Raw genomic sequence first — 13249 nt, forward strand, 5'->3', positions numbered from 1 at the left:
ATATCATGCTACTTCTTTTTAAAAAAAGAGAATGGGACACCATTAGCACTGTTCTAATTCTGCGATTCCAGTTCCACGCTCATCCTCTTTGTGACTCGCTTCTTCCTAATTCTGCAGAATTCTACACCATTTCCCCTCTCACTCTGTATCTCAATTCTGTTAGACTCCACTTCCACTTCATTCTCTCTCTGCATCTTTCTGTGTCTCTTCATTTTTGTTAAGGCTCTGGTTTTACATTGCCCTCCTCTATCAGGTTCGCTAATTCTGCAAAAATCCAGTCCCACACTTTCTGCTCATGTCTCTCTGTTTCACTAATTCTGCAGGACTGTAGCTCCGTACTTCCACTGCATGTATCTCTCCCTTTCTATGTAATTCTATAGGACTGCAATTCTGTGCCTCTGTGCTTGTATCGCTTTACCTTGCTAGGTGCGACATTGCACCAGATAACCAATATGGAAACATAAAAAGTGACTTGACACTTTAGCACAATATCTATTATTATTGTTTAATCTCTAGCAGTCATGTACAGGCAGAAAAAAATATTTTAAAAGGGTCCATACTAAATAATTTATTTCATGCTGGTCCTACTTATAACAACAGGCAATAAGCAACAACACAATTTTCATTTCAGGCACCATCATGCCCCAGCAAAGTAAAGCTATCTCGATACGGATATATCTCACACTCCCAGGTCAGCTGCAGATCAGATTGGGAAATAATTAAAGCAATCGAGGTCAAGAACAGCACAGCAGAGTATGGCACAAAAGGAAAGAGGATACACAAGAACTAGAATGTTGGGGGGGAGGAGGAGGGGGATAGGTTGAAGTAAAGCTCCCTCTACACTGCTGCATCAAATGCGGTCAGGTCAGGCACAGTATTATTAGCTGCAAAACTCCCTCTACAATGTCCCAACCATATTCCTAAGCCTCACCATCAAAACAGCAACCTCTGATCACTATTTTCCCATTTCTCATGATATCTTGTGGCATTTCCGAATGAGACTGAAAATTTACTGACAGATCACAAACAATTTTGTGGACTCACATCCAAAAGACTGCCCAAGACATAGATAGTTATCATGTTGGTAGTTAATAGGTTTAATTGTTTGATCTACATAGAGTTAAATTTATATTAAGTCTTTTGCTTCCCCCAGAAAGAACAGTGCATAAGACTGCACTGTCAAATGGATAGGGTGGGCATGTATGGGCCTGATGGCCTTTTACATCTTTCTTTTTGCAAATACTTTATGTCCAGATAAAAGAAAAAACAAATCCAGAAAAGAAATTGACCAAAATCTCTTCCAACTTGGTGCTGTCCTGTCTATGGGTCTAGGTCTTTCACCCAAATGTTTCAATATTGTTAAAAAGAGTACAATCAACCTGGATGTTGGCCTCCAAAGCCTTTAAAGAACACCTGTACTTAGTCCAGTCCACTGTCTTGAATAATTTTCTAAATTATTTTTCTGACATCTCTAGGTTTACCCCATTCCACAAATCAGTTCTTGACCAATAGAACAAGCAGACTGCCTGCTCACTAACAGTGGCAAGATTCTTCATCACTCCCTTGGGAAGTTATGCCCCAAGGCCAAACATTAAATAACAATGGCGATAAATTGATACCCTATCATTCCACTGGCTGTATATTAAAATACAACACACCAGGTGGCAGCTGTTAATTTGGACAATTGCATATTCAAGGAAAATAACTTACTTGCTTAGTGTGGTCTTGTCTTTGGGTAAAAAGAACAAGACATTGGTTCTGTCCTTGGCACTGCCATCTGTAGCCTCTTCCCTTGTGTTTGCAATGCCTTTCTGAAGTTTAACCTGTCGGGATCGCTCTCCAGCAACAGGTTCACGGGGCTCCAAGCTGAGTTTTGGGGTCCACCCATCTAGCTTATTCATTTCCTGTTGGCCACTTGGTTGCAGCTCCTTCTTTTCAAAAAACATGCTCATAGGTCTATCTTTTACTCCAGGACGACTTGAGGTATTGTCATTTTCAAAACATTCTGGAGCGTTTAACATTTTAGGCTCAGCGGCTGATATTGAAAGAGAATCTGAATTGATATTTGAATCCCATTTTCTCTCTGGGTGCAAAGTAAGACAAGATTGAGGTCGGTCTGCTTGCTTCCTTGGAGATCTGAAAGGAAGTGGAGGGGAATCATTCTGTCTGCACTGCTCTATTTTCTGCAGTGCTTCCCCTCGCTGTCTCTCAAACATGTCCTTCTCTTGCTTTTCAAATGCTTTGCGTTGTTTCTCCAAGATTTCAGTCTGCTGCCTTATCTGTTCCATCATCTCCTTCTCGTTCTGCTGCCGTTTCTGCTTTTGTCTCTCTGCCTGCTGCACATTTAACTGTTCAAGTCTTTCCAAAATTGCAACTTGAGGGAAGGGGTCTGTGGCTGCATTGTCCACTATGCCAGACAGTTCATCTTTAGAGAATTCACCATCGAGTGGCTGATTGAGTGAAGCGTTGTCACCCTCTCCCACTTCTGTTTTGGGTCCAGCAATAGTGCCTTCGGCTGCATAGTGGTCAGAACTTATAATGATAGTGTCATTTGGCTTAGTGCTACTGGACAGACTGTCATGATTTGGCAATAAGGTAGAGAGAGTGTAATCTGGTTTAAGACTAGAAAACGGACTGTCTCTCAATCTAGGACTGGGAGGTTGATCTTCAGAATTTGATCTTTGAAAATGAAATGAAAACTCTTTATTGGATGATCTCGGGCTTGTGGAAATAAGACTAGGATGATTAGTGTTTGTGTAAGGAGGACTGGAAGACAGGTTCTTTCCATTAAGTTTCAGGCTAGTGGGCAGATTATGATCATTTGGCTTGGGACTTGTTGAAAGATAATCCTGAGTGGTATGTAGGCTAGAATCAGAGACTGGTTCATCACAAACAGTTAAAGACTGTTTTCTCTTCTGTCCATCATCACAGCTGGGTACCTCAAAACTACCCCTTGAGCTCTCACTATCTGGGGTTCCCTGAGGAGATGGGGAGTTTACATTATCAGATACCAGCTCAGTGGACCAGCGACCCTCCTCTGAGGGAGACACGCCTCCTGATCGCACCTTCAGCAGTTCAAGGCTGAATTTAGCCTGCTCCAATTCTCGCATTCTCCGACTGTGTCTCTTGGCACGCACTACTTTCTGTTTGTCGGGATCTCCAGAAAGGGACTTAGGTCTCTCCCTGACAATCACACCCTGCACTACATTCATACTGTTGGGAAAGTCAGAAGTTTCACCTTGCAAATCTACAGAGTTATTACATTCAGAATGGGTTTGTTGACTGTCATTTTCTCTTGAAGTGCACATCTCATTTAGTTCATCTCCAAATTTGTTCAGATCAGTCCTGATGATTTCAAGGAAGTTTTCATCTGGGGTATGTTTGTTCAAGATCCCTGTCTTTTCACTTTCCAGCTGTTTATTCATTTCTTTGAGTTTCTGTCTTCTCAATGCCTGAAACCTGAAGTGAAAAGATAGGAATTTAATTTTGAGCATTCAAAGCTCTAGAATCTATGAAAATTGCTCTTGATCAATTAAAGTTCAATGGAGTTCCCTAGTAGCTCAGTGGATAAATGTATTCCGACTAGAAGATTCCAAGTTCAACCCAAAATTTGCTTTGAACGTGCTGCCGCAGCTGAGATTGAAAAGATGCTGCAACTAACCTCTGCACCAGCGTTGGGAAGGGGTGTGGCGGGGTTGATTGCTATGCACTGACTCTAACCAGAACATAAGCCCTTTAATGCTAAATACAAGATAACAGTGCCTATCTGTAGCTGGCCATGCACCCCATCCAAATCTACAGTACACAAACCAGAGGTAAAACTAGCTCTGTTGAACAGTTACCTGCGCCGCACTACAAAACCTCTGTTTGCTGCTTGAATCTTTATGATACTGTCCCTGAATGCTTTGTATGCTCGCATCTCCTTGTATCGTCGCCAGTGTGTCTGAATGCACAACGCTGCCAGTCTATACTTGCAGTAATCATGCCAGCACCTCTGTATGACAATTGCTGCATCGTGCATTTGCAAGAACATCTTTCTCTGTCTGTAGCCTTTCCACACAGCCTGAATACTGGTCGCTGCTTCATTTAAGACACTGGGGTCTGTGCAAATGGGTTTCTGCTTCATTTTGCATTTTCGCCAATAATTCTACAAAGAAAAATGGAAAAGAAAAAAGTTATATTTGAAATATCCGATCTCTAACTGCTGCCATGAAAATCAGTAAAACAAACTGTTTCTTATACTGGAACACCAAAAATCTTAAAATATTAAATGTAACATTATATGTGATTTAAAAAAAATACAAGATCCTTGGAATAATGTGTTGGCACAGTGGGTTAACCACTGGACTATAACCTTTGGCACTTGGATTCAGATCCAGTCTGTGAAGAGCATTAAGTAAAATCTGTTTGGGTGGTCTCAGGTTAGTTCCAGACAAGGAAAACCCACAGCAAACCTGACAATGAATTGGCGAATCAACTGATGAGGCAACCACCCTAAAGCAGCTCTTTTCAAACCTCCAGATCTAAAAAAAACCCTAACAGGATAAACCAGTAAGAATTAATAGCACAAACAGAACTAAGTTGCCCAAGCTTTGTGGCCAAGGTAGCATATGGCACATGTTTGGACAACTGAAATTTACGTAGTTCAGGGCTACTTATTGTTGTTAACCTTCAGAGAAGCTTCCTCCCAAAATTGGTGTTAAGATTTGTGTTGAGGTTCTATTAACTTAAAGCTGAAACACAGCAGCTTTCAGTACAAACCTGTATTATAACTGCTGCCTGCTTCATCTGGAGAAACTGCCGCCGCTCGATCATAGCACGGAACCAGCTCTGAAGCAAAACAATTCGTCTCAGGACCTCCTTGTGCAGCATGTCCTGCAGTCTTTGACGCTCAATCTCCTTCATGAATATCTATGGGCAACCATGCACAAATGCAACAGTAAATAATACTTGTATCAGAGAGGGAGTAAGTTATGGACAAGTAAATACACTAGAATGTTGGTCAATTGAAACATTACAACAACTTCCTGTCATACAGGATCTTCAAAGCAGCAGAACATCCATGTAAGAGAAGGGGACAAATGGTTTGATGTCCCCCTTCAAACCAAAGTTAAAAAAAGTTAGGTGAAAGGAGTTAAGGGACAATCAAAGGCTTTTAAAGCTGGGAGAAATGCAGCACAGCGAGGGGTTTAGGGCAGGAGGTCATTTGGATGAGGCAATGGGAAAGTTGTGAATAAAGATGAGGATTTCTAAGGGGAATAAATCTCACTCAGAGCTCCTGCTCACTATCCAGTGACTCCTGCTGGAAAGTGCTTGTTATGGACATTGGATGGGGACAGCATCACATTCAGTTGCAATGCCCCAAATGTACAAGCTCCTTGTAGTAGTCACTACCTGGACTCAAAAATGAAAACTGATGTTTTTGGCCTTCAGAAAAACAAAAAGAGGGCGAAACAGACATTTTTTTTAAAAAAAGTTTTTCAAACTTTCTACACTTTGTCTGAGAATCCTCAATGTGAGTAATTTAAAGTCACATCATTTCTGCAGAAATTACACACGACAGGTCTAGATTGCAAAAGAAATTTCATATTCAAAACAATATGATCTTTCTATAAGCCCTACAGAAATGTGCACCTTTTGTTTTTCAATTGATATGAATTTTCATAGCAACTTTTGTTATCTGTGCACATCATATTCGAATAGGCATATGCATCAGCAGTTTCATAACATAAAACTATTACGTACCATTGTTTTGCCTACTTGATAACTGGTCATGTTGAGGTTCATGTTTCTCAGAAATTCTCCTATGCTGCACTGAGAAGAGATGGTGTCTTGTGGCAAAAGCACATGGAAATGAGCCACAAATTCCTGAAAAATGATATGGAAAAGTTACAAAATGCATTTCACTTCAGATTTAGCGCTGCACCAAATAAAATACCCCACTGCAAGGACATTATCCAATAACAAATGGGAGTACAGATCAGATAAGGATTACACTCCAAATCAACCAGAATGCATTCCCCCTATTGAGTATTGGGAAATTACATAACTGAATATAATGCCAAAACAAAAGCTCTAGTATAGTCCCAGGTTCCAAAACTGGCCTACACTGAATAAGTTGATCTCAGCAAAGGCAGTAATTGGGACACAACAATGGGCCTTAGTGCCACAGCATGAAGGAGGAAAGAAAGAATAGAAAATCCAGCCAGGCTTTCCATTCTTGATCATCAACCAGGAATCCTGCTAGAAACAGTCATGTGGATGTTGGCTGAGTGCTGCTTGATAATGATATTACCAACAAATGATCTGAACACACTCATTGTCTGTGTTTGAGAGTGAACATTGGTCACTGGGGAGTGATACTGGAGGATGCCAGCAGCCATGAAGCTGTAATGCAGCAAGAGTTAGTAGTCAGGAGAGACAAGAAAAACTGAGGATTAAAAAAAAATACTCCACTAAGCTAAGGCAGCAGGATTGAGCCAATCATACTTGGGTTAAAATTTATAGGCAGTCTGCCCTGAACTGACCACAGCCCACCATAGTCGAAAACATAGCCACAGGTGTTAATGCCGACAAAAATTCAACTCAGTTCTGTATTTTAAAAAATATCAGACACAAACTTGCATTTGCTAAAGTTTTAAAAATACAAACCAACCATTCAGTTTTGGATACAAATTCCCCCTTAAACTGGGTTAAATTTAACTCAGTGATGAACACATCTCAACCACTGTCAAATCAACATCAATTGATCTACAATGTTTATATTACAGTCTTTAAATTGACACCATTAATGAATCTGAATCAAAGCAGAATTGAGCAGCACATTGGAATCCCCATGCCCCAAGTAACCAGAAGTTCTCACCTGGAAGGTGTACTTAATACTGTATCCTGATTGTCGTATCCTGACTGTTTCCAACATGCCTGTGTACCGCAGCTGTCTCAGGACTAGGTGATCATTGAAGCGCAATGGAAGCTGTAATGTTGACAAATAAAAGGTTATGGAGAACTACAAGGAGCAACAATTTCAACACATCACCAATAATTCATGCAAGACAACTTGCATGTGGTTTTGACTATTTCTCCCCAACCTGGGAAGGCCCTGATAATACCCATCTCATGCACCTGGACAGAATACAGGAAAACCCACTTGACTGATGGTCTCTCTCACTCCTAAACATAAACCCACTATTCATGTCCTTCCAGCTTACTCCCAACCATTGCATTGCTAACTTTTACGACAGTTGTTCCTCCAGATTTCCTCTCATTCCTCTTGATGAGCGTGCACAACACTGCATTTGTTTCTTCTCTTTCCTACATCACCACTGTGCTAAAATCAAGTTCCATTATACCATCTCCAATGTTAATGGCTTTCCAGGACCCCCTTAATTCCCTCAGCCTTTCCTTGTTACAATCTACAAAAATCATAAACATGATGTCAATTAAATCACAACATTTAAAATTTATCCAGTCATCTCTTACCCTATTCAGTAAACATGGTATAATTATATGAACGATGCTATTTAGATGAGAAAAACCCACGCTCCACCCACTGTAGCAGCCACTTTTAAAAAATAACTTGAGAGTTTTCAGCTTCACGGTTGAAGCAGCTTTAGGCTTTAAAGGAATCGTTTAAGTGTGAGGTTTCGGTGGCTGTTTGTCCTCCTCATGCAATTTAGCCTACGGCCTTTTAACTTGGCTTCTCAGCCCATTGATTTTCAAGTATAGCAATCGGTACTAAAAATTAGTTACCTTTTCTGCATTTGATCGAATGCACTTGACAAAGTAGGGCTCTGCCTGTCCCAGGGTCTCCATGAGCTTATTGAGGGAAGCCTGCATGAGAGAAAATATAAAATGCCGAATTACTGCAGCACCTGGAATCCAGGGGCTAAGATCAAATGGACTCAAAACAAATCTAGCTCAGAAAATGCAATATCATTTAAATGGCCATAAAAAGTCATGTAAGCCACATTGTGGTCAGTTGTACTTATTTTGGGTGCAGAATATGCAGAGTTAGACTTGGTTCAACAATATTCTCCTAAAACTCCTCTTTGAATTTCAAATCATCAGTTTTCTTTTTATTCTACATTTAGTCTGTTTTAATCACCATGCTCAGCTAAGCAGAAGCACCCTCATTTTTGACTCAAAAGGTGGTGGGTTCAAAAGGATAATCTAAGCCGACACTCCAGTGCAGCACTGAGAGCGCTGTACTGTCAGAATCACAGAATATTACGGCACTAGAGGCAGCCATTCGGCCCATCATGCCTGCACTGGCTCTCCGAATGAGCATTATGGTTTAGTGTCATTCTTCTGCCTTTTCCCCAGGCCCTTGCACATTGTTTCTATTCAAATAATCATCTAATGCCCTCTTGAATACCTCAATTGAACCTGCCTGCACCACAATTCCAGGCAGCATATTCCAGATTCGAACCACTCGCTGTGAGAAAAGGCTTTTGCTCACATCACATTTGCTTCTTTTGCAAATTGCTTTAAATTTGTGCTCTCTTTTTTGATCCTTTTACGAGTGGGAACAGTTTCTCCCTATCCACTCTATCCAGCCCCCTTATGATTCTGAATGCCTCTACCAAATCTCCTCTTAGCCTTCCCCTTTCCAAAGAGAACAGTTCCAGCCTCTCCAATCTCTTCATAACTGAAGTTTCTCATTCCTCGAACCATTCTTGTAAACCTCTTCTGCACTCTCTCCAGTGTGTTCACATCCTTCCTATAGTGTGGCACCCAGAACTGTACACAATACTTCAGCTGAGGTTCAACTAGTGTCTTGTATAAGATCAGCATAATCTCTCTGCTCTTGTACCCTATGCCCTTATTACTAAAGCCCAGGATACGGTATGCTTTACTAACTGCTCTCTCTACCTGTCCTGTCACCTTCAATGATCTATGCACATTCACACCCAAGTCCTTCTGCTCCTGCACCCCCTTTAGAATTGTATCCCTTATTTTATATTGTCTCTCCATGTTCTTCCTACCAAAATGCACCATCTTTTAGACAAGGTATTAAACAGAGACTCCATCTGTCCTCTCGGAGGATTGAAATCATGCCACAGGATCTTTTAAAGGAGAACAATGGAGATAATCCACAGTCCTGACTATCATTTAGCTCTCCACCAACATTTAATTGAAACATGTTAACTGACCATTTATCTCATTGCTGCTTGTGGAATGCTGCAATCTGCAAATTGGCTGCTGTATTTCCCTACATCACAACAATGAGTATATTTCAAACGTACTGCATTAGCTGTGAAATGCTTTGGGATGTGCTGAGAGTAAAAGGAGCTGTATAAATGCATGCTCTTTGTTTCGCGGAGCTGCATTTTCTATTAAAAAACCTTCAAATTATGTTCCTTCCCCAAAGGAAGGTTCTGAAAGCTTCTCCTTGTTCTCAGAGGTAAATCCAGAGATCCTATTCAACCTTACATTACACTGCCTTAGCTCAGTTATCATGCTTGGCATGTCATTCCCATGGTCCGAGCAGCTCAGAAACTATCATATTCCACAAAATATTCAATCATCTTAACCTATTCTTATCCTCAATCCCAATGCTCAATTGTTATTAATCTGTCTCTTATTTTGCAAATGAAAATCAAACAGCAATGACTGCAATAGCTGCAAGTCTATCCCATAAACAAACAACTGAGGACAGGGGGAAAATGAGAAAAGTGCTTTTAATCCCAAGATTTACACGAGAACAGTGGAACCAAATACATGTCATGAGGAGGAGGAAGAAAACTGGGAGAATAAAAATATTGTACAGGGTAATGATTAAATACTGCACAAGTGTAGGCTCTTTATGCCATAAGGACAGAACTGAACACATAAATAACTGGCACTTAAGATAAATAAGGTGCCTTTTTGAGCTCGTTAACACGTGACAGAAAGCCCAAAACCAAAAAAATACACACAACTTTAAACATTCAAAGAGCTTTCAGGACTCACCACTCTACAATCAAGCTCTGGTATTTGAGACTGAAGATTGATATTCAACATGCTACATACAATACAAGGAAAGATGACAGTAAGATGGAAAATCAGTCACCTGCATCATGTATTTACCTGGAATTGGGCACTAATGCTGGGTGTTTTTTTCTTTTTGTGCAAATGGAGCAAAGACTTGGTAATGCGGTCATGAAGTGTCAGGCTTGCCAGGTACTTCAATGACTTCACATCTAATAAGTGCTGGAGGTGTGAGATAAACAGAAGTCGCAATGTTAAACCAGCTGAAATCACTTTCGCAAGTATTTAAATGTCAGAAGCTGCACATCCGTGTCAGTATCGGAGGGAGAAAATTAGAGTAAGAAGGTAAAACATCGGACAGTAAGTTACACATTCTATATATCTATTCAATTAAAAAAAACTAAAGCGAAAAAAGGGAAAGTTGCTAATACTAGATACATAGATCAGTCAGCACCTGTAAAGAGAATGGATGGGTTAAGGCTCATTCAGTTGCTATCTCCATCAAATAATTGATGCTTAAACAATTATTTTTCATATATTTATTCACCTCCCCTTTTAAAAGGTATCATTGATTCTGCTTCCACTATTGCTTCTGATGGAGCATTCCATGTTCTAACAATCCTAGGCATAAAAATAAGTCTCCAACTGCTCCCTTTGCTGTTCTGGTAATGATCTTTTAATTCATGCCCTCCAGCTAACAATTCATCAACCAGTTAGAGATATAGGTTTTCCCCTTTAACTAATCAAAAACCCCTTATATTTTGAACACCTCTATGAGATCTCCTCTTAACCTTCTGTGTTGTAGTGAAAAGAGTCCCAGTTTCTCCAGTCATTTCTTGTAATTAAAGCCTCCCATCTCTGCCAACATTCTAAGTAGGTCTCCTCTACAACCAATCCATAATCTCCAAAGGGATGCCAAGGTTAAGTGCCCAAAAGATAAAACAATATTTCAATTTCAGCACAACCATATGTATGTATCACAGTACCGAAGTTGCTCTAAGTTACCTTTCCCATAAGAGATTACTCATGCTTCATGCTATCTTGGCTCCCTCCTACGTTCTCAGAGAAGTGATTGGGCACACCACTTAGTCTGATTAAAGCAACCTGAAAGCTGGGACCCAACACTCCATCATAGGTCTATTAAGGACAAATAGGAAGTTTGCTGATTGGAACAGTGACATTTATGGTGTGATACTGAACCAAGTTCAAATCCGAATGTGCTAAGTTTGCTAACCACTGTCTGGGTAGAGGTGGAAAATATGTATATTCATTGTCAGGAGAGAGCATGAAGAAGCTTGGCTGTGAATGCTCAGCACTCGACACATGCCATGTAAGTAATCCATGAAGAAAAGCAACTCTGGGAGCGCATTAGCAAATATGGGACGATACTACAGCAAGAATAAGCATCTTCAAAAGAGGGGAGGAAATTGATTAAAAACATCTCAGACACTAAGAAAAAATGGAAGTGTGTCATTTTCTTTAACTGTCTCCTGAAGTCATAACACATCATTCACCAGTGAGGCGGTGGTGATTCAGTCATAGGGAATACCACTGAGTCAGCAGGCTGACCATACTTTAGTCAAGCTTTGAAATGGCTTCACAAATACACAAGTGCCACAGAGAGACAGTGTGCTGCGGAGACCTGTGAGAAGTTAGGGTTAGCACTGTTTTAAGTCTGCTTCTTATAGCTTTTGTAATGATGGAGCCAAGATTCCTAGTATGAAGTTTGGTTGTGTCCTCTGTTCTAAGTTGTTAAAATGTTGCAAGTAAATAGATCCAATTCAAAATTATTCAAATGATACTGTTATAAAAGATACTCTTAATGTTTACAAAGAAGTAAAAATTATAATACATAAATTCATAATACAATGCTGCAGAAGGTAGTATAGCCTCTCACAGCATTAACACAGTAAACAAGATGCCATTAATATGCCTGATAACATTACAGGGGATGTTTTTTGCACTGCACTGTCCCAGGAAACAAACTGCAGTCTCATGTGGTGCCATGTGCTGCAGACACCTTTGTTTATACAATAATTGTTTCTGCATTGCTGCTTTGTACAGACCTTCCTGCAAATACAGTGGACAATCTACAGCCAGATATTTCAAGATCACAACTGTATTTTTAAATAACCATGCAGGTATAATCTTGCAGCTGTTTGCTGGTTACCCTGAAACACACACCGAAATGCACATGGAACAGATTCTAGACTACAAGCAACTTACAGATCCAGCTCCACTTTTACACAGCCTGGAAAATGATGGATATCATGCAAAGTGTAGTGAGGGAGTGTTAAATCTAATTCAAACTGCATTGGTGAAGCTTTATTACATGCATTCTTTCTTTAATTGGATCTCTATCTCTCAAACCCTAGATCTTGTAATGATTCCCAAATGCAGTGACAATTTATACATAATCCATCATATCTAAATGCTTGTACTAATTTGCCTAGCTTCCATCAGTCGCGTAGAGTAGTGTGGACACAGAGTGCTGATAAGTATGGGAAATTCCACTCATCAGCAAGCCAGTTAGTTTCCATCTTTGGTAAGCTAAAAGGAGAAGAGCACCTTGTCAGCTACAAATTACAGTGCATTCATCATCCATCTCAGGCAACTCATCGTTTGCTTCTTAACTGCTGCAGCTCCTCCCATCCCATTGACAGGGTCCAGATTGAAATCAGTTTTAGTTTATACTTTTAAAAGGTCCATTTTTCTTTAGCTGCAGATCAAATGACACTTTTTAGTGAGTGAGAACTTAGTCAGATTACAAAAATCCAACTTGCTACAGCTATACCAAGCCCTGGTTAGACTACATCTGGAATGCTGTGAGGGGTTCGGGCACCACACCTCAGAAAAGTCACACTGGCTTTGATTGGGATATAGTGCAGGTTCATCAGAATATTACCAGGATTCTAAGGGTTAGGTTATCATTAAAGGCTACATAAACTAGGTTTAGATTTCCTGGAATACAGAAGGTTAAGAGGTGATGTGATTGAGGTTTTTGGATTTTGGAAGGAATTGAGAGAGTAGGGAGAAAGTTTATTCCTGGTGGCAGTGTTTAGGACGGGGACATAACATTAAAATTGGATCCAGAACATTTGGAAAGAAACTAGGGACTGCTTCTGTATGCAAAAGGTTGTTGAAGTGTGTGACTCTTCCACAGAAACCAGTAGATGAGAGTTCAATTAATAGTTATACATCTGAGCTCAATAGATTTTCGCTAGCCAAACAGGAGGCTGGAGTTAGGTTACACATAGACCCACATGGTAGATTATTAATT

The 13249-nt window shown here is 40.2% G+C and overlaps 1 protein-coding gene across 5 annotated transcripts in view; it reads right to left on the reverse strand.

Moving 5' to 3' along the window:
• The window catches only part of myo9aa (myosin IXAa), a 289869-nt gene that overhangs the window by 50785 nt on the left and 225835 nt on the right, over positions 1-13249 (reverse strand). For all 5 annotated transcript variants that reach the window (XM_041178287.1, XM_041178288.1, XM_041178289.1 and 2 more), the window contains 7 exons: positions 10069-10191; positions 7750-7830; positions 6863-6973; positions 5746-5868; positions 4762-4911; positions 3843-4147; positions 1711-3459 (listed from right to left, as the gene is read on the reverse strand). In XM_041178287.1, the coding sequence (XP_041034221.1) occupies positions 1711-3459; positions 3843-4147; positions 4762-4911; positions 5746-5868; positions 6863-6973; positions 7750-7830; positions 10069-10191 (2642 nt within the window). The remainder of the gene's footprint in view (positions 1-1710; positions 3460-3842; positions 4148-4761; positions 4912-5745; positions 5869-6862; positions 6974-7749; positions 7831-10068; positions 10192-13249) is intronic.

This window comes from Carcharodon carcharias, chromosome 32, assembly GCF_017639515.1.
Source record: "Carcharodon carcharias isolate sCarCar2 chromosome 32, sCarCar2.pri, whole genome shotgun sequence".
NCBI lineage: Eukaryota > Metazoa > Chordata > Chondrichthyes > Lamniformes > Lamnidae > Carcharodon > Carcharodon carcharias.